We start from the raw sequence: 21102 nt of genomic DNA, 5'->3' as shown, positions 1-21102 counted from the left end.
AGTTCTTTCCCCAGGGAGCTCACAGTCCAATGATAACATCTCTCTACTAGACCGTGAACTGGGGAAAGAACTGTAATGGTTTTGTAAATGGCAAAATAGAAATGGGTAGAGGACGCCACAGGAGTCCACAGATGGCTATTCACATCACCTAACTGCAGTACCTCACTTCAGGTTTGTAGGATGGCAGTTAAGAAGACAAAATATGTGAGCTACAGCACATGATTTCATTGGTTTCTGACCGCTCAAAGTAAAGACTATAACAGAAGAAGCAAGAGCCAAGGAAACAGACAATCCAACAAGTACCCACTTCTCTTTTTGTAAGTTTACCCATTTATTTTGAGAGTAATCAAAATGCGTGAGGGCCCCCTGGCTACTTCTTAAGCATCATGTTCTCAAAACATTCTGATTAGTTACAAGCTACTGGAAAGTTCTATTTTAAAATTTTGTTTCTTGGGGCGCCTGGGTGGCTCAGTCGGGTTAAGTGTCCGACTTCGGCTCAGGTCATGAGCTCATGGTCCGTGAGGTCGAGCCCCGCATCGGGCTCTGTGCTGACAGCTCAGAGCTTGGAGCCCGTTTCAGATTCTGTGTCTCCCTCTCTCTCTGTCCCTCCCCTGTTCATGCTCTCTCTCTGTCTCAAAAATAAATAAACGTTAAAAAAAATTTTTTAATTTTGTTTCTTTAGCATGTCAGAAATATCCTTGTAGAAATATATCATAATGCTTAATTGGTGAAATTCCACTCGAATTTTGTATCTTCCTGTATTTTCACATCAGGAAAATATAATACTTTAGAGTGACCTAAGTCAATCAACTTTTTACGAAAATACACGTAAAAAGAATAAAAGGTGGGGGGCGACAGGGTGGCTCAGTTGGTTAATCATCCAACTTTTGATTTGGCTCAGGTCATGATCTCATGGTGCATAAGATGGAGCCCCTTGTCGGGCTCTGAGCTGACAGCACAGAGCTTGCTTGGGATTCATTTTCTCTCTCTCTCTCCCTGCCCCTACCCCGCCTCAAGATAAGTAAATAAAACATTAAAAATATATATATATAACTTTCCTTTCCACAAGATACCATGCTGCAGCTTTTAAATAATTTAGCCTAAATAAAATGGTAATTGTTAATCAACAATTAGTATTTAGTATTAACAACAAACTAGCAGTGAGTCTATGCTTTTTTCCTATTTGCACTTTGCTGTTTGCTCTGAGTGAGCCAGGGACGTTGGAGCTGCCTGACCTTTCCCCAGCAGAGTGTAAACGAGAAGGCTGGGGGGGGGGGGGGGTGCTGCAATGCTGAATCACAGGCTCCGGACAGCAACCACCTAAGCGACCCAGCGACAGACACTGCAAGCAGCACCATATGTGCCCCCCACCCTCCCATGCCAGGGTCCTTGCCTCAGTGTGGGCTGTGTTGCCAGAGTCCCCTTCCAACAACAAGCAGAACTGCAGCATGGTGGAGCCCCTTCCCCAGGAAGATTTGGAGCCACTAGAGAACAATCTGGCAGAAACACATTTAAATACCTAGCTGAGCTCATAAGAAAGAAATTCCCAGATGCCTGAACTCAGAAGAAGAAAAAGCCAGAGTGGTGAGGATGTACTCAGGAGGAAAAAGGTTTTAAAGCCCAGGGGGTAGGTTTCAATTCCTCTCAAAGACAGTTATATACAAGAGTCAGGGAGCTGGAACTATTCCTAAATAAAACTGGGGTCCTGAGAAGGGGGTATTGTCAGTGCAAGGGACACCTGAAAGGCTCCATCCATGGACTTAGGGAGGAAAAGGCAGGAGAAAGCGTCTCTACTAGAGGCTCTGGGCTTGTGCATATGTTGGGTGTTTAGATGTCTAAACCAAGAAATCAAAATTCAGAAACTATACCACCAGGTAGATTTGAAGTCAGAATGTACATACATACTAGTGACCCCTTGAAAAAACAAACCAACCAACCTCAAGCTGAGAAATTCACATAATATCAGATTTAGAAAGATATTTCTGAAAAGCCAGAATGTGGGATTCCCACAAACACTATCCAGCGCCTTCATTTTACTGGTAAGAAAATGAAAGCTCAGGGATATTAGGTGAGCTACAGAAGCAAGGTTTCCAAAGAAGAATATCACACTGCTTGGGTTCCAATTCAGACCCTGCCCCTTACCAATTCTGGGGCTGTAGGCAAAACACAAAATGTCTGGGCACCTCACTTACTGACGCTGTAAGAGAACCCAGCTTCTGCAGGACTGAGCCTCAGGTTCCCTGAGTCATGACTGTTCTCTTGTTAAGGGGCAGGGGAATGCAGGACCCCTCGCAGGCGAGAGCAATGCGGGGGTAGGAGGCCTGAGAGCTCCCAGCTGTCTTCTCTTGTCACCTGGCCCACAAACACTCCTGCAACCGCATTGCACAGGCAGAATGAAGGGCTGGGCACAGACGATGCCACACTTTTTCTTTAAAACCTCCCAGAGCTTTGAGCATTTTATAAAGTAAAAACATGAAAACTATGTTCACTTTTAGGTATTATTTTAGGAAAAGAAATGAAAACATAACCAGGATATGTATTAATTTTAATAACATTTATCTCAAAATACAAACATTGATATCTATTCTCTGTATCCAATACAACAAAAATAAGATTAAAAGATAATAGCTAAGAATAAAATTATAGATTAAAAAACAGATGAAAATTTTAAAGCGATCGTAAAAATTACACACCTCAAGACCTGAGCAGTACCTCTTTTCTTGTTTTTTCTACATGTTCGATTTTTATTCCAACTCAAGTTTTGTAAATTGCCTTCTTTCTTCTCCTGAAGCTTCTTCCTCCTATAAGGATCTTCTTGCTAAAGAGAAAAAAGAAACCTTAAGTAAAGGTTTAAACTGAAGACCAACTTCATATGAATTCAGAATGTTCCAACATGGGTGAAAACAGAGACATACATTTCTCAATCTCTAGTTTGTTTTCATTTCCCTTCCTTCTCTACCTTCCTCAATCTCTGAAAAAAGAAAAAACAATCATTGCCTATAAAATTCCAAACAGGCTAAAAAGGAAAAACATCTGTTAGCAATTTAGGGTCAGCTTGCTGTTAATCGGCAGCAATAAATTCTCCAGCATTCACCTGTTAATTTGGTATGTGCAATTCGCATGAATTACTACTGAAGAAAAGTCACGTAAAAACTCAACTTAGGAGTAATTTGTGTATTTCTGTTTTTATTTGTTTACAGAAAAACTTTAGGAGGACAGCCAAATCTCCACTGAGTGTGCCAAACTAGTTTAAGCTTTTGTAAATAAGGCAAGAATATGCTTGATGTTTTAAATGTGGTTCTGAAAAACTTAATTTAGCATGAAATTCGTATTTTTATATATCTATACATTATGTACGTATGTGTATATACACATATACACATACGTGTGTGTGTGTGTGTATACATATATATATATTTTTTTTAATTTGGGCCTTTTCCTCTTTTAAATGTTAGGCATAGTCTGTTAAGCCAAGAGAAGGGGGATTCCCCTGCCCCTTAACATTTTGAAGTAGCTCCTGCCTTAGAAGTCCTCTAATAACTCTATTTCTCTTCCTTCTACCACTCTGCCTCTTTAAAGGTTTTTTTTTTTAATGTTTATTTATTTGAGAGAGAGAGAGAGAGAGCGCACAAGCAGAGGAGGGGCAGAGAGAGAGAGGGAGACACAGAATCCAAAGCAGGCTCCAGACTCCCAGTTGTCGGCACAGAGCCCAAAGCAGGGCTTGAACTCACGAACCATGAGATCATGACCTGAGCCGAAGTCGGATGCTCAACTGACTGTGCCACCCATGTGCCCCAAACTCTGCCTCTTTACAGCAGAGGCACTGTCAGCAGGTGGGAGAAGGTACAGAGCTCACTAGGGCTTGAAAAATGCATTGTTCCTGGACATCACAGAGGCAAATCCCCCAGCTCAGAGAGTCCTCTTCCTACTGACCCTTAGGATTCACCTTTCATACAGAATAAAGACTGCCTCATTTTACCTTCTTTTTTGAGAAGTTTGGTCCAGAAATCAGAGTAGGAATCCATGGCATTCTAGCATACACCTGACTAATACACATGACTTGGAAGAGGAAAAGCAGAAGGTTTCAAATGCCTACATGTTACATATCTGGGGTATCAAAAGCCTCATGTACATATTATGGCAAGAGGCTTACTACAATAAATACTAGAAATAAAATGAAACTGCAACTGTACATGTGGTAGGATTATGGGATTTGGGGGTTCTTCTTAATACTCCTTTAGTTTCTCTCCCAATAAGTATGTATTAACTTTTTTCTGATTCTGAAGGAATCTGAAAAACATGACACGTTAAACACACATAGCCCTATCTTATAGGATTTTATGCTAACTGCTTAAGTTAGACGCTAAACACATTAATAACATATGATCAGACATTATCCAAAGTTAAACAGTAAATACATGCCATATTTATTCACGTACTATTCCCTGTATATTTCTAACTTTGGGGAGGAAAGTTTTCCTCTCCCCTCCCCTCTCCACTTAAGGGCCAAGAAAGACTTTTCAACACAGCAAGTACTTGAGCCTTTCTGTCCCTCCAGAGTCACATACAAAGAAAGGATCTGTCTCTAAGTGGGGTCAGAGAAAGAGTGAGCTGGTCAGTAGTCACTCTGACACTTGGCTGCCTTTCTGCACTCAATCTGGTTAGATTTGTCATCCTGTGCAAACAAGAAGGACTACAGAGACATGAGACTGGGTGGTCAGAGGCATCGTTACTGTCTCTGAATATAGGCAAGAGTGATTAACGAGAGTGCGGGGCACGCTGGACTCCGGTGAGTGGAATGACAGAGAAGCAGAGTGCATGAGCAAACACAGACAGGAACAGAAACAGGGTGTGGACAAGAGAGGGAAAAGACTGAGGACATACTGAGGAATGAAAAACTAATGAATGGACTTGCTGTGTGTGTGTGTGTGTGTGTGTGTGTGTGTGTGTGTGTGTGGCGGGGGCTGGGGGGCGGGGGAGAGGGAGTGAGGAACAATGGGAAGTGAAGAGGAAGGGCTCCAGTCAGGCTTGGAGAACAGGCCAGCACTGGCAGTAGCAGATGGTGGGGGGAGGGGGCCGGGAGAGAAAACCAGAGACCCAGAGCAACAGACTTGTGGAGAAATGAGAGGCAGACTAAAGGCACAATCTGGCTCTTTGCTTTCTGGTAGAGGGTGTCACACATAGAGGGAGGCAGGACCAACCAGGGAACGAGTCCGTGCAGAGTTGCAAGTAAGACCACAACTGTGAGGCCAAACAGCCCAATTTGAATCTCACTCCATGCCTGCAACTGTGATCTTGAGCAAGTTACTTAGCTTCTCTCTGCCTCAGTTTCCTGAATCTTCCTCAAAAGGCTGTTGTGAGTGTTACATTACCTGATACATAGTAAGAATTCTATAGAAGACCTGGCTATTATCACATTATTGAATTATTTGAACTAGTGAAGTTCTCTGATAGCCCTGGTAGAAGGGACAATTTCATTGATTACAATGAAATAAAAAGATTTCCTAAAAGCAAAAACATTTAGTAAAAGCAAATGAAAAAAATCAAAGAAAAACCACAGATTTCACAATACATTCTTCAAGCTGCTGTATATAAGTAAAAGCAAATAAAAGAGGGAAAGGGCCGATTAAGAAAAAAATCGGATACACTATTTGATAGGCAGAGTCAATACCGTGCTGTATGTTCTTAAAGAAAATAAGAAAAACACACGCGACAGAAAAACAGGCAAAGGACATGAAATAGAAATTTGCAAAAGAAATATAAAAGGCTAAAAACCATGAAGACTTCACCCAAAATACTTAATAATGAAGTATGTTTTTAGGAAAGCCAAATTATAGACCAGCTTGGATCTCATCTTTCCATTTTGGTTTTAAAAACCACGAGTGTATTTACACTGCATGTTTCTGCTTGCAAACACCAGGAGAGGGCTGGGGAGGCAGAGTGCCGTTAACATAGTCTGCCTCTGAGCAGCACAAGTGGAACTGGGCGAGACATTCACTTCTAACTTATTTTAAAAAATGAAAAAGATTTCAGCGGTAGGATTTTGGATGGATGAGTTTTTACTTGTTTTTCGGAATAGGAAAGTGCTGCTTTTTCCCTGGTGAGAGATGCAAAGTGAAAGAAAACACAGTCGTTTCCCTACCTCGCTGATCAAGATTTTGCATGACACATGGGGCTGCTGGGGGCAGAGGAAGCCAGTGTTTCCTACACCATCCATGTGAACATGAATCCACCTTTCTGGAACGCAATCTGGGGCACACATGAGGATACTCTCTAATCCTACTTCTAGAAATCTCTAACAAGGACACAGCAGGTATACAGGGAAGACTTAAGAACAACGTAGCTCATCATAGCGCTATTTACGAAAATAACAAGCTGTAAATTAATGTCCAGTCACAGGGGAATGGTTTAGGATTAGGGGCATAGTTAAATGACAGAATGTTATGTAACCACTGAAAGTTCCCTTTGTTTTGAACGTGAGAAAATTCAGAATTATTAGCATGATTAGCAAACCTACATCTACATAATGATGATGCTGAGGTTTTTAAAAAGTTGTATAAAAAAGAAATAGAATATATAAAAATGTACAAAGTGGTTCATTTTGGATAGACTTTTCTCCCCGCTGCCCCTTCCTTATGCTTTTGTAACAATCATAAATTCCTTTTCTAAGGGGAAAAAAATCTGCTTGAAAAAATAAACAGCAGGGCTACGGTTAAAATTTAGTTTGTAGCTCTTAAATCTGGGCTTCAACCTTCTTTGCCAATAAATCTACAGGAATGTTCCCCATGTACTATAGACAGATTTATACAATTTTCTAAGCTGCAAAGTTAGGCCCTAAGAATGTATAAGAAAAACAAACATTGAGTGCTGCCCTTGGGAATGTGTTTATTGAGAACGACTTCTCCAAACGAACAATGAAATGGAAAGCACACACTTGCAAGGTTTTAAAGAGATGCTCTGCAAAACAGGGAGTGAGTCTTGGAGACAGCAAAACAAATGAGGGACTATGGTCCCTCAGATCCTCTAGCTGGTGGCATCCTTCCTTTTGAGGGGATTGCCATCATCTTTAGGTGCAGATGTCTGTCTTACACAGGCTCCCAGGCCAGAAAAGGAAGGAGGAGCTTACATGACCCCTGGGACTGTGCACGAGCGAAGTCTGAGCTCCAGGGATAACGAGAAAAAAGAAGAGGCCCAAGCACAGAGGCCTGGGTCTGTGATGGGGGCCAGAGGCTTAGTCTGAAGTGGGGGGAATGGCACCCACCCGTGACAGATGGATGCCAGCAGCACCACCACTGAAGAACAGTTCCTTGGGGCCACCTCCTCCTTGTGGCCCTCAGATGGAGGGACCTGGCGTGAGTCCCAGCTCGCAGGCTGTGCAGCCACTGAGTGATCATATCTCAGTGTTGGTTTCGATCTCACTACAGGGCAACATGGAAGTCTCCAAAGCCCTTATCAGGAGGATGTTAAGGTTCAACCCTTACCCTCACCCATTCCCTCCTACCTCAAATTCAATGACTTTATTTCTGCTCCTGAAAGCACAGCCCGTCTTAGTCTTCCGGCCTCGCTTCCAGTACATCTGCTATACCTGCACCCTCAAGCCGTCCACAGCTACACCACCACCCGAGGTTCACACTCAGGCCCCTGCCCTTCCCTCTGTACATACACACCTCGGAGAACTCAGTGTCCTCTTTCAGTTCTAACCTCCACAGGCACAGCTCCCATTCAAACCCTGGATCCGTATCTCTGGCTGTCACTAACGAACACGGTCATTTCCTTTCTACTTACCCCTTGTCAGTGCTTAGTAAGTGCGCTACTCTAAGCACTTACCACATGAACTCATCTATGCCTCACAATGCTAGGAGGTAGGCAGGCTACTCTCATCTTCATTTGTCAGATATGGAAACTGCGATGTTAAGTAACTTGTCCAATGTTATAGAGCAAGTAAGTGACCACCTGGATTCAAACCCAACAAGTCTGGCTGCAAAGTCCATGCTCTTAATTTGCAACATTGCTTTGATAAACATAAAAATGAACTCATAAGTCAGAATTCCCCATCTTCTAGTTAGCCAGACTTAAAACCCTGGAGTTACTTTTGCAAGTGATTGTATAAGAGAAGACAGCTCCTCTCCTTTGTGCAATTAGGTGCAGGGAAGTCCTATTAGTTTTTCTTCTAAATTCTTACCTACTCTTCCTACCCTTGACCCTTGCTCCTGCCCAAACACAGCCTTATATCACACCTCCCAGCAGAGTAACAGCCTCCTTATGAGAAGACAGCTGGTGCCCAACTCTGCTCTCTATAACCCAGCCTCCAAAACGTTCAGACTGACCCTCCAAAAATGCATTATCCACACATTCATTCAAGCATTTACTAAACAACTACACTTTATAATCTTTGTAACAGCCATTCTGCCCGTCTTTGTGAAACTGAACTGAAAAATACCCAATTATGACCTTCAAGAAACTCACAGCCTATAGGCTGTTTTCCACCACCCATCCACATGCCAGTTCAGAAACCTTCCATAGCACTCCATCATTTGCAGCAGGGTCCCCCCCAAACTGGCCACCCTTCAGCCAAATCTTCTGGCCAAACCCTTCAGCCAAAAGAACTTTGTTTCGACAGATGTGCTTTTAAAAATCTGACTCTGAAATTTATTAGCAAGCAACCCACTACTGTCCAATTTTCTATAGGCATCATCACTTTGATTGCTGTGCTCACCCAGTTCACTATTTGTGCTTCTGGCTGAGGTCTAGGAGATAATGTCTAAATTTTCAATTGGTGTGCAAAGTCCTTTCCCATCTGGAAGGTCTCCCACTCTTCTCTCCCATTACTTCCCACTCCTGATTGAGCTTCTTCTCAAAGATGATCTCCTACAGCTCCCAGTTATGCTGTGGGGTTCAGGGGTGCCGCTGCCCACCTTCCCTTCTTTGCCTGTCCACGTTTCTATCTGAAATCCCTTCCACCACTTGACTACTTAGAAATATCTTGTCCTTCTTTAAATGCTGCAAACTCCCAGTTTGGAATGTCTAGGATATCTTTATTTTGTATCATTTTCATGTTATTTAAATGAAAAACCCATGTTGGTTATGAAGTTTAAGCAAAAATAGAAGAATATAGAGAAGGAAAAAAGAATCACCCCAAATCCCACCACCCAGAAATAACCAGACTCTGCCACTGATTATTTGGCAAACCTTATTTTTTACTATCTCTTTATGAACCTACATACACATTAGGATGGCAAGACAAGTGACAGGAATGATTCATAATATTGGAACGATGTATTATTTTTAAATAAAAATTTAAAGCTCAGTTTTATTTGAATTTAACAAAAGTAACTGAAGTAGAACCCAGGGAACTGCCAATGTTCAAATAATCATTTCTTCTTTATTAATTGTTTAACGTTAAGAAAGATAGTGAAGGACATTTTCATTAAGTTTTCACCCTATTAAGTGCTATGTTCAGTTTTATACAGTATGGACTCTCCACCAAGAAAAATAACATTAAAACTCACCATCACCTACCATTCAATACCATCTCTCATTTTTGCAGATTGTTACCTTTTCGTTTTAAAATATGCAATCTGTTCTGCAATTATAATTGCTAACTGTTTAGTTTTAATTGCGGGTGGAAAATGGACAGAAATCCCAACAACAGACCTTTAACACAGCTTCAGTAGTCCTGGGTCCTTATTTTCACTTCTAGCTTAGTTAAATTTCATTAACTTCATTTTTTAAGAAAGACTCATGATGAACTCACCTGTGTTTAAGGATGCTGCTGTCTTCGCACTTAAGTGTCAACTTGGCTAGAGTGTTCTTGCTCACATTCTCATTCTCTCCAAGATATGGCTCCCTGTGCCCTGGCATGAGACTTTTCTACCAAGTGAGGCAAGCCTGAGCTGGTGTTTCTCCATCTTCCTCACCTCCTTGCACTGTTCTTTAGGCTTTAAGTTCAATAACTATAGCCAGGCTGTGCCTGTGTCCATTGCTATGTGTCAGTTTTTCCTGGTGCACCCAGTGTGCCCTTTTATTCTACAAATTCCATTCTTCCCTTGTATCAGGAAAATTTTCTTCGATTTCATCTCTGAATAAATATGTTTCAGATCTATTTCCTGGGTCATTTACTTAAACACTCATTATTCTTCTGTTGGACTGGTTTTGTCTTTCTTTGCCCCATATCTATCATCATCTTTTCTCTAACTGCTTCCAGCTCTTCAATTTTTTCCCTCACAGTCGCTCTGATTATCTTAAAGCCTTTCTCGGGGTCAAATAATTCAAGTTTTGGCTACTGTTGTGTAACGTCATTTGGGTCTTCATTTCTTAGCTGTATAATGTCTCTTTTAACCTCATCCTGGTGTATTGATTTGCCTTTATAAAAGCTCTCATTTTATGGAGTTCATTTTCTATAGTGAGAAGTATGAAGAGCTTTCTTCAGGTCTCTGGATATGTTTTCTTCTACATTAGGATCTTTACCTGTCTTCTGTGTTCTACTCCTTTCATTCGCTTTTACTGTGTGTGTTGGGGGGGGGGTGGTATACAGTGTATATCTGCATAGTTAGAATGCTATGTTTTTCCCACTGGGCTTTTACTAATACACAGATAGCTCTGTTCTGAAATAAAGTAGGTAAATTCTCCTAAATACCTTTTCTACCTTTCTCCTTCACCTGTTTGCTTTTGCCTATGAGATATGGGGCTGGGTTCTGCTCTCTAGATGCTCTTTGGTAGGCTACACTAGAGAGAAGGGAGAGGGTTTGCCAGGACAGTGTGCAACTATGTTCTCTTTTCTGGGAATCTGTTGCACAAGTGCCCACTTGCTTGAGCTAGACAGGCATCCCTTTCCTGTGGATTTTGGCCTATGCTTCCAACTCAGCAAGAGCAGACCCTAAAATGGATGTTGGGTAACAACTGGAGAAAAGGGACTGGTTCTACTCCACCGTCTTTACCAGGAGTTAACCCATCTGCTTAAGAACAGCTTCCCCAGAGAATAAAAGATAAAAGCTATCTGATGTTACTAGAAATTATCTTAGCGTCTCCTATGGAATTAGAAGATAAATAAAACTTTCCAAACACCTCAAACTCACCACTTACAAGTACAGATTCAAATGCATAACTAGCCACCTCACTGAAAAGTATGAAATATACGTGGACAGTCACTAGACAGATATTTGCTCTCTAAGCCCTAAAAATGGGTTTTGTCCTAATAGGCAAGAGAAAAAGGAATACAGACCTCGACTGAAGGTATGTCCTGTTTCTCAAAACATATGCCTTCTTTAGATGCTTTGTGGATCTTCTTTTCTGAGGAAGACTTTGTGTCAACCTTTTTCAAAGTTTCACAGCTGTCTACTTCATTCTTGACAGGCACTTGCTGGTTATTCCCTTGAATACATAAAAATGATTTAATCTCTAGCTAATTATTTCCATTCACATTCCCATAGTTAAATCTCTTTCCCACACCAATCTAATTTAATGAGATTTAGACTTAAAGATTGTTCCCGACATTCACGATGCTCTAGAAATGTGTTGACCACTAAAACCGTGCTTACGTTACGAGGTCTACAAAAAGTCTTTAAAAGAGATTGAGGGAAAAGCCTGAGGCGGTACACCATTATTTACAGCAGCATTATACCTAACAGCCAATAGGCAGAAACAACCCAAGTGTCCCTAGACAGATGGACAGACAAACAAAATGTGGTATACCTACAGTGGAATAGCATTCAGCCTTAAGAGGAATGAATCATTGCCCAACACCGTGGGCAATATTATACTTAACACTATTGAGGTGTATACTCAAAAATGATGGAGAGGGAAAAGCAAAGGAAGGAAATTCTGACACATGCCACAACGTGGATGAACTCTGAAGACCTGAGGCTAAAAGAAATAAGCCAGTCCCCCACAGAGAAATACTGTATGATTCTTCTTGTCTGAGGGACCTGGAGTCATCAAATTCATAGAGATGGGCTGGCGGGAGAGGGCAGAGGTACTCACTGCTTAATGGGTATAGAGTTTCTTTTCATGACAGTGAAAAGGTTCTGGAAACGGATGGTGGTGATGGTTGCACAACAATGTGAAGGTACTTAATGCCACGGAGCTTTATAATTAAAATGGTAAATCTTATGTTATGCCTATTTTACCCCAATTTTTTTGAAGTTGGTGAGGGGAGAGAGGGGTAAAGGCCTTGGCTTCCAGTCATGACCCAGTCCCTAATTAGTTTTCAAAGCAAATCTCTTAAGTTGCCTGAGTTTCTTCAGTTTCCTTAGTTATAAAATGAAAATACCACTTTCTCCGCCTGCCCCGACTGCTACAAAGATGAAATCAGAAGACCCATAAATGGAAAGGATCCCCCACCAAAACTGCATGACCCGTTTCAGGGCAGGTTCTCCTCCCAGTCGGGGCGCACCTGTGCCCAGCAACCAGGGCCTGTACCCTGTAAATGAGCAGATGAATCACAGGGCAAAAAAGCTGGTGCTGGTAGAAACCTCATGTGAAAACATGATTTTCCTACTTTTCTTTCAAGTGATTTCATGCCTAAGTGTATTTCTTCTTCCATCCCTTACTTCAAAATAAAGTCAAAGCAACGTCAACCCCACAAAAACTGGCCTCAGTGTTCTGATATGAAACAAAGCATTTCAATACCTTCTCTTTTTTTCTTGAACTGAGACTTCCCTTACCATACCTTTGCAATCTGAGAAAGTTTAGATGGCCCGGCAGCTATTTCACAAGGAAGCAGGCTGCAGTTTGGTGATGCAAGCCTGACCTCACTTCTGCAGGGGCTCCAGTCTGGCCCTGCTTTGGGACCTGGTGCAGGGAAAGTCTGTGCCCGCAAAATGAAATGAGCAGTTCAATCCCCTCTGATTCTGAAATTCTGAAGCTGAACTCACTCAAAGCAAGATATATACATCTTACAAATAACACTTACAAGGGAAGCATGCTTTTATTTTGTTAATGGAAAATGGTGTAAGTATCACAGAACTATAAAAACGCTGGGAAGCATTAATTGCCCTAAGACACAAGTTGGGTGTTCAGACAACTACAGAGGAAAATATCCACCATGATGAAGTGGTAAAGGAAAGAGCCAAGAACAAAGGAGGCAGGATCCAAAACAGAAAAAGAAATCATAAATAAGGACATCCCTTCGGATTCTGGAAACCATACATATAAAAGAGAACACATACATTCTCCCCAAAAATGTGCCGCTAACTTTCCTAGAGTCTTAATTCGTGAGAAAATGGATTTCCTTACGTGTTCTTCCGGCCAAGAACAGCACTAAAAGTATTAGTCGTCAAACTTTCTCAGGAAGGATCCAAAGTTAATATCCAACACTGAACTCTCCCCAAAAGTGCTAAAGCACTTAGTAACACCTTCTGTGGGGCTGGGAATCAGGACCAACAGTAAAAGCAATACTTTTTTTTTTTAATTTTTTTTTTTAACGTTTTATTTATTTTTGAGACAGAGAGAGACAGAGCATGAACGGGGGAGGGTCAGAGAGAGGGACACACAGAATCTGAAACAGGCTCCAGGCTCTGAGCTGTCAAGCACAGAGCCTCATGCGGGGCTCGAACTCACGGACCGCGAGATCACGACCTGAGCCGAAGTCAGACACTTAACCAACAGAGCCACCCAGGCGCCCCTCCACTTTTTTTTTAAATTTTTTTTTAGTAAAAGCAATTCTAATAACAAGTTCTTCATTGAGTCTTTGAGAAACTCTAACATGACAATATCTAAGAATTTAGAAATTCATTTACTAAATGGAGCCATCCAAGTCATCTTACTAGGCACGATTACTTACTTACAGTGTTATACAACTTTCTTATACCCATCTCAGAGAGTCAGTGTTTGAGCCACAAAGATAAAAAACAAATAAAACAGGGAACAAGTGAACACAACTAGAATCCTGCTTAAACTTTTATGGTATCAAATCTAATCAAGTGTTATATTTTGAGTAAAAGCTAATCTTCAAGGTATTAGTATCTATAAGTAAAATGAGACTATTTGAATTTTTCAAATATTCGTATTTCAGAAATTTGGAGTGTCTATTCAGTGACATCTTCCATGTATTGTTAATTCCAAGGCTTAGGGTATTATTCAATTTAAAAGTTTATTATCCTTTACATTGTTATAAGCAGAAAGCAATAAAAGGGCGCCTGGGTGGCTCACTTGGTTAAGCCTCCAACTTCAGCTCAGGTCATGATCTCATAGCCTGTGGGTTCAAGCCCCGCATCGGGCTCTGTGCTGACAGCTCAGAGTCTGGAGCCCTGCTTCAGATTCTGTGTCTCCCCCTCTCTCTGCCCCTCCCCTGCTTGCTTGCTTTCTCTCTCTCTCTCTCTCTCTCTCTCTCTCTCTCTCTCGTGCACGCGCGTGCACTTTCTCTCAGAAATAAAAATTAAAAGAAAGAAAGCAATAAAATAATTGGCTGACTATTCCTCTTTCATAGTGCTGAGGCCAGCTGTGTGTCTTTAGCCTTAATTCCAGAGATCATTATTTTTTAATTGTACGGTCAAATACAGATCTAGAATTGTGATCACACAATTTAAAAATAATACACATTTGAAAAGAGACATATTTAAAAGATCATTTACGTTACACACAGAGCTCTACTCTTGTCAGAAGCTCAAAAGACTCTGGAATACATAACAAATATTTGAAAAATTGAGCTGTGGTTTGACAGGTGGATGCCAAGAAAACTGTGTGTGAAAACAGAGCTCTGAAGCATCTGTCAACAGACTTCCTTTCTATGGGGAATTTTAATTTATGACTTGCTACAAGGCCTCTCAGAAGAAGGCCGCAGAAAGAACAGGAAGGGGATGAGACACATTTCTTTTATTCAGAAAATAAATTCTGTGTTTTTCAACAACAAAACTGAGCATGTAGTGCCAGAGCCATTAATATTCACCTTGGAATATTTTTTTTCTCACACAATATGTCACCCTCAGGAAAAATTAAAAAGCCTCAGAATAGGAGAAGGCAAACTTCCTCACATGCCTCAAGGAGGTCTGTCAGGTTAATAAAATCACTTCAGGCACTCTTAGGAGACAGACCGCCTGCCCCCTTCCCCTTTCTCCAAAAGTAATCTTGTCACTGAATTTGCCTCTATGGAACATTTGTGTACTTTAGGAGAAGGAGCTAGGATGTGGCAAACACACTAGCTACTTTCCCCTGAGCAAACAGAAATTCCCCATTCTAGTGGGCCACACAGGAAACGAGGTGGAGGGACCTGGGATTCCCAACCAGCCGGCGGGCTAAGTTCAACTATTAACACAGAAGCCGTTTTCTTCAGATTCTAGAATGATTTTGTGATGGAAACACGTTTTTCACAAAGTAAAACACTTTTCAAAGCAAAAAAAGAACCAACGCTCAAAGTTGGAAGTGAAAATTTGGAGAGTTCTCATATACAAATGGTTTTCTCATCCTTGAGCATTCTTCACACGTTATGGACTCCCTGCCAATTATATGCCTGTTCACCATCTGCCAGCTTATTACAATGCTTTCCTTTAAAATCTGATAAAAGCACTCCAAGCCCTTGATATTACTAAAAAAAAACTGCAAATCCTATCTTCAAACTACAAATATCTTCCTCTAGAATTCTCAGTCCTTTCTTATTTTTAAAATTGTCAATCCTTTAAAATGTCTAAATTGTAAATGGATGGCAGGCAACCTATTTTTTTTAACCTCTTTGATATTTTCCTAGAATAGTGCTGTGAACAGAAAACAGAACAAAACACATGTCAATGAATGGCTTTCCCTGCGAGGAATCTCCTGCTGACATACTAATTCCGGAGAGAAATCCAGCACTGTGAATTAGCACCTCTAAGTTTGCTGGTCGGAACATGGTGGAAAGCCAAAGTTCTTTCATCAGTCCTTACTTGATCTGATCAACAATCACCCTGATACCACTTAACATACTACTGATCTAACCAAAGAGCAGTTTTTAAAGACTTCTTATTGCGAGACACTTGTTTCCATTTAAAACACAGATTAGCAATCTGCACAGGAGGGAAAGATTCTGGGCAGGAATGACATCTATGATGATATAAGCAAGTCCTTTGTTTCTGGACCTCCAATACGAAGTTCACTCACACTTGCTGAAGTATTACTACATGGCCATCTATGCTCCACTATGGGCATTAAACATCAAGTATTGGACAGGAGGGACCTGAAGCACAAATGTGAATCCTCTGACCCACTCTAGCGCTGCACTTTGGGCCCACATCTCCACATTTTAACCCACTTCAGAGTACTGCAGTGCAGCAAAAGGTCCTTCCCATCTATCTATCCACAAGGCCATGGCCACTGCACTCTGCAGGCACATTTATGCAGATGCCTAATGGACGCAATGGGCCACAGAAGCACCTCAAACAACTATGGTTTTAGGCTTACGTAAAGTCAGCCTATGTTAGATCCTGTGCTCAGGCCTAAATGATACCAAACAAGGAAAACCCTGGTAGGATTCACCCTTAATCTCACTCTTTCACAAATGTTTTGCAGCCTGGGCCCCATGGAAATGGAACAATAGGCAGCCCCCTGCCCTACCACAAAACATCCTCAGACCAGGTATGCTATGCTATCATTTGATGATCTGGTTGAATGCTTCATCTGGAGTGCGTGTTCACACGCCGGGTGGACAGAACACAGGGGACAGTGTCAACCCTGCAGACATGATTCCACCTCAAACATGTGCATGGATACCAGGGGAACGGTACAAACTGGTTGGAACAAGACGCACCAGGAATACATGTGCAGTTGCCTGACCTTGCTCCACTCGCTCGGAGGACTCCAGCTTTGAAGTTAGAGACGTCCTTTTATGGAACACATAAAATTCACTTCGGGTTTTTAACTACATGCATAAAACTCATCAGAAACTGACCAATCCATAATATTTCTCTACCCCCTCTACAGTAACAGGGAGTGAAACACATTAGATGTTTTAATAAGATCAAAGGTGACTGATTTTTCCAGATTAAAAAGTGTCCAAAATCTGACTTTTACCAGGTACAGAAACGTGCATATTAAGATGATCAGAACGGCTAAGAAAAATAAGCACGGGCTCTTATGCCAAAAGCCAAAGGGGTCAGTTAAAGCTTCACGGCAATGTTACATATAGGTAGTTTTCTGAGTCCAGTCCTGCCTACGCTTCCACTAACTGCCTTGCTATAAGAGAACATCTGTCTTTTTTAACCAAGGGACACAATTAGACAAGAATCAGGGCCAGGGAACATGAGACGGTAGCAGCTGTTAAATATAAAAAGTTGGTAAGTTTTGTTCGGTCAGAAACATTTTATGAGCAGATTGATTTTCACAAATAGTCTGAAAATCCAAGATATAAAATAATTAGAAAGTGGTGTCCATATCCTCCCAATAAAATATGACATTGCCAACCCTCTAAACACATGTACTAAAAGTACACTTCTTAGCCACGAAATTCTAAAAATGTGGTGCCTCCTCCTAAGCTTTTCATTTTGCAAACCGTACTTCAACATTTACACCTTTGCTTTAACTCTGTGCAAGAACTAAAAATTCAGCATCCATGATTAAACCTAAAGTCACAGGTGAGAACAAATTCTGTTAAAAAAACAGACCGAAGACAAACTGGAGAGAAAAGTCATCCAGGAGGATGAAAAGATTACCATTATTCTTCCCGGAAATCTCTGGCAAGTCTGACTGGTACTGAGGTGCACTTCTTGACAAGTGATTTTCAGGTAGTTTCTTAGAGGTCTTCAGAGAACAGAACTCTCTCTCCTTGAGCTCACCTATGTTTTCTGAAGCTTTAATATCCGTTTCCTTAGGAAACATACATGTCTGTATTTCCTCCTTCATATGACATTCTGAAGAAGGATGATTGACCATAACTGTGTTTTTCAGTGTGTTTTCTTCTTTATTCAGTAAGTTTTTGGGAAGGGTTAAATTCTTTTGCAGGTTGACATTTATGCCACTTGCGTATTTGAGGTTCATCCAGTTCTCACCCATAACATCAGTGCACACGTCCTCTCTAGGGGCAGACAGGGGGCTTCCCAGGGCTGGAGTCTGTCTCTCCTCGGCAGCAGTGTTGGCACTGCTGGCAACAGGTGGGCTAGGTCTGTGTTTGCTGTAATACACTGAGCACTTGTGCTTCTTCTGAGAATGACCGTAGGTACCGGGGCTCCTCCTTGCCGCGTTCTGGATCCTGCTTTGTGGAGTGTTTACTGGAAGACAGCTCTTCCCTCTGCCTTTATCAGAGGGGCCATAGGTATCAAGAAAGTTCTTACAATTGCTCCTGAATGGAGGAAGAAAAACATTTAACATCAAGTCACGTGGAATCAAATCCTACCCCTCTGTTTCTAAAGCCGTGAGAAAGAAGTGGCCATCAGTATTGTGTGTACTGGGGAATTCTATCTTTCCTTCTTCCAAAGCCCCCTGAGTTTTACAAACTAAGTCCTTATATGAAGTCTATCTTATTGTAAAAGGACTGTTACAGCCTCAATGACTTAAAGAAAATTTTATGAATCTAAACCTGGACTCAGAATAATATTTATATCACCTTAAAATAAAATCAGAACGGAGTAATATCAAAGGTGAGAGCCCCTTCCCCCCCAACACACACACACACACCCACACACACACCCACACACACACCCACACACACACACACACACACACAGAAATTCTTACTTGTGAGAATGGGAGCTAATTACATCCATCGAACTATTGTTTTGCTGCGAAGATGAGCTAGCATTTTGCCTCTGTCTTGTTTTCATGAATTCCATAAGAATGTACTGTGCTTGTTGGAAGGCTATTAAAATCACACCCAACAGGGACAAACTGAGGAAGAAAGCAACGGGGTTCATTACTGCATGGTTCTGACTCGCATTAAAAAGACCAGCTCTCTTACAGAAGAGCAGTGGATGGTTGATGCAAAATGTCTAAAGATGTGGTACTTTCTGATATTACCTTAAAGATTAAAAAAAAAACCCAAGTTTCTAAAAATGTGCATACTTGTAAGTTTGACATTCCAATTCCATTTTTAAAAGCACTTGTGGGCGCCTGGGTGGCTCAGTCAGTTGAGCGTCCGACTTCGGCTCAGGTCATGATCTCGCAGCTCGTGAGTTCGAGCCCTGCGTCGGGCTCTGTGCTGACAGCTCAGAGCCTGGAGCCTGTTTCAGATTCTGTGTCTCCCTCTCTCTCTCTGCCCCAACCCACTCGCATTTTGTCTCTGTCTCTCTCAAAAATAAATACACATTAAAAAAAAATTTAAAAGCACTTTCATGATAAAATCTAAAAGGGTCGTTCTAGTCTTCCAATCTCAAATTGCCACTGCACTTGGCCAATAGGAGTCAAAGTCGTATCTTCCCCTGTGACAGCCAGTGAAAACATATGGAGCACAATGGTCTATGATACTTCTAGGTCCCATGAATCTCTTACAATTCGTTTACTATTATCTTAAAGTTTATCAGTTACTACTTTGTCTACTTCATGTGTATCAGGGTTCGCAAAGAAATACAAATTTCACTCAATTCAGATGCTTTGAATATGCTATTTGACTATTCACAAGCTCTTACACCCAGGCAATAGACAGTTTCTTGCAACTCGCCCAAAGGCGGGAGCATACCTGACAAAGAAGACTGTGAGCCTCCAAAACGACTCCTCCCAGCTGGGTCCTGGAACCACGTCGGCACACAGAGGCAACAGGTGGTGAGGGAGGGTCACATTGAGAGTGAAGTGAAATTCTAGGTCTGCTGCAGTCACAAGAGTCAGCTCACGAATGACCCAGGAAGAGGTAAAGTCGGGAGTAAACCTGGTAACAAAAGATTCATCTTTATGAACTTTGATTCTTTTAATTCCAGGCACAAAACAAAGTAATCACAATAGCAGCCAAATTTCTTACTTACCATAAGTATTTATATAAAAACAACTTAACATGTCTTACCAATGGAAAAAGGTCCCTCCACCCCCACATTATTAAATGCGCCACAAAACTTAAATGAGGTTAAAACTCAATGCTTACACAATGCTGATATCTCGGGACGTGTTTGGGGCCAGGGAAAATTGATGACAATCTAGCACTTCGAATCCATAACCTTGGCAATTATACCCATTAATTTTCAGAGATGTCACAGTTATAGGAAGTGGTCCAATATTCTCAACTTTAAAGTTCTTTGTAATAGATAAAATTTGCTTGCTGTCTTTCAGTTCTAGTGAGGACAGAAAGTAATATTTAGTGTATACGAACTGCAAAATTTACTTAGCATAATTTATTAAATCAAAAAACCATGACGTGTATTATTAAAATGTGAAAAAAATTCAATATAAGCTCAAAGTATGACTTCTATCTAATTTCTAGAACAGTTACAGATTTTCTTATACTCCCAGGATACAATAAAAACATTTAACTAATCAAGATTTTTAAGTTAAATGACCTTCCTAGGTACCAACAGTAATCAAAATCTCTTCTTTGTTCTTTTACTTAGTAAAGGTTAAGGTTAGGGATGCCTGGGTGGCTCAGTCAGTTAAGTGTCCAACTTCTGATTTTGGCTCAGGTCATGATCTCACAGGTTCATGAGATTAAGCCCCACGTCAGGCTCTGTACTGACAGTGTGGAGCCCACTTGGGATTCTCTCTCTCCCTCTCTCTCTCTCTCTGCCCCTCCCCTGCACATGCTCATGCACTCTCTCTCTCTCAAAATAAACTTAAATGTTGTTTTTTTTAAAAAGGTTAAGGTTAGAAGTTTATTCTTTTCAGAAGCCAAATAGTTTGGATATCCCTAGGCACTATGCACACTTTGCTCCCAGTATCTTCACATTGAACAGGGACCAGTTAAGAGCAAGTGTGTGTGCTTCTAGAAACATGACTCAAACACCCACTACATTCAGAGGAAGTAAGTCACCAAGTCCCTGCAAAAAAAATGAGAGCACGTTTTATATAGGGAGTTTAAAAAAGAAAGAATTACCACAATTTTAAATTACTCCCATAAATTTACAACCCACAATCTTTTCCATAAAGGGACTAATATCTTATCTGGTTCTATAGTTTTTATAATACTCCTTAATTCTATCTTTCAAGGTCAACTCTAAATTACTGAATGAATGAAAGAAAAAATGAATTGTGATGAATGCTGAATGCAAATGGTTAATAAATCGT

At 41.1% G+C, this 21102-nt stretch overlaps 1 protein-coding gene across 3 annotated transcripts in view; it reads right to left on the bottom strand.

Moving 5' to 3' along the window:
- TMEM131L (transmembrane 131 like) overlaps positions 1-21102 on the bottom strand; it is a 169779-nt gene that overhangs the window by 20134 nt on the left and 128543 nt on the right. For all 3 annotated transcript variants that reach the window (XM_049632312.1, XM_049632310.1, XM_049632311.1), the window contains exons 22-27: positions 19970-20156; positions 19574-19759; positions 18637-18786; positions 17616-18241; positions 11222-11370; positions 2694-2818 (exon numbers count right to left, since the gene is read on the bottom strand). In XM_049632312.1, coding sequence (XP_049488269.1) covers positions 2694-2818; positions 11222-11370; positions 17616-18241; positions 18637-18786; positions 19574-19759; positions 19970-20156 — 1423 coding nt within the window. The remainder of the gene's footprint in view (positions 1-2693; positions 2819-11221; positions 11371-17615; positions 18242-18636; positions 18787-19573; positions 19760-19969; positions 20157-21102) is intronic.

Source organism: Panthera uncia, chromosome B1 (assembly GCF_023721935.1).
Source record: "Panthera uncia isolate 11264 chromosome B1, Puncia_PCG_1.0, whole genome shotgun sequence".
Lineage (NCBI taxonomy): Eukaryota > Metazoa > Chordata > Mammalia > Carnivora > Felidae > Panthera > Panthera uncia.
Note: the sequence above shows the minus strand (reverse complement) of the source record. Positions and strands in the feature narration are given on the sequence as shown.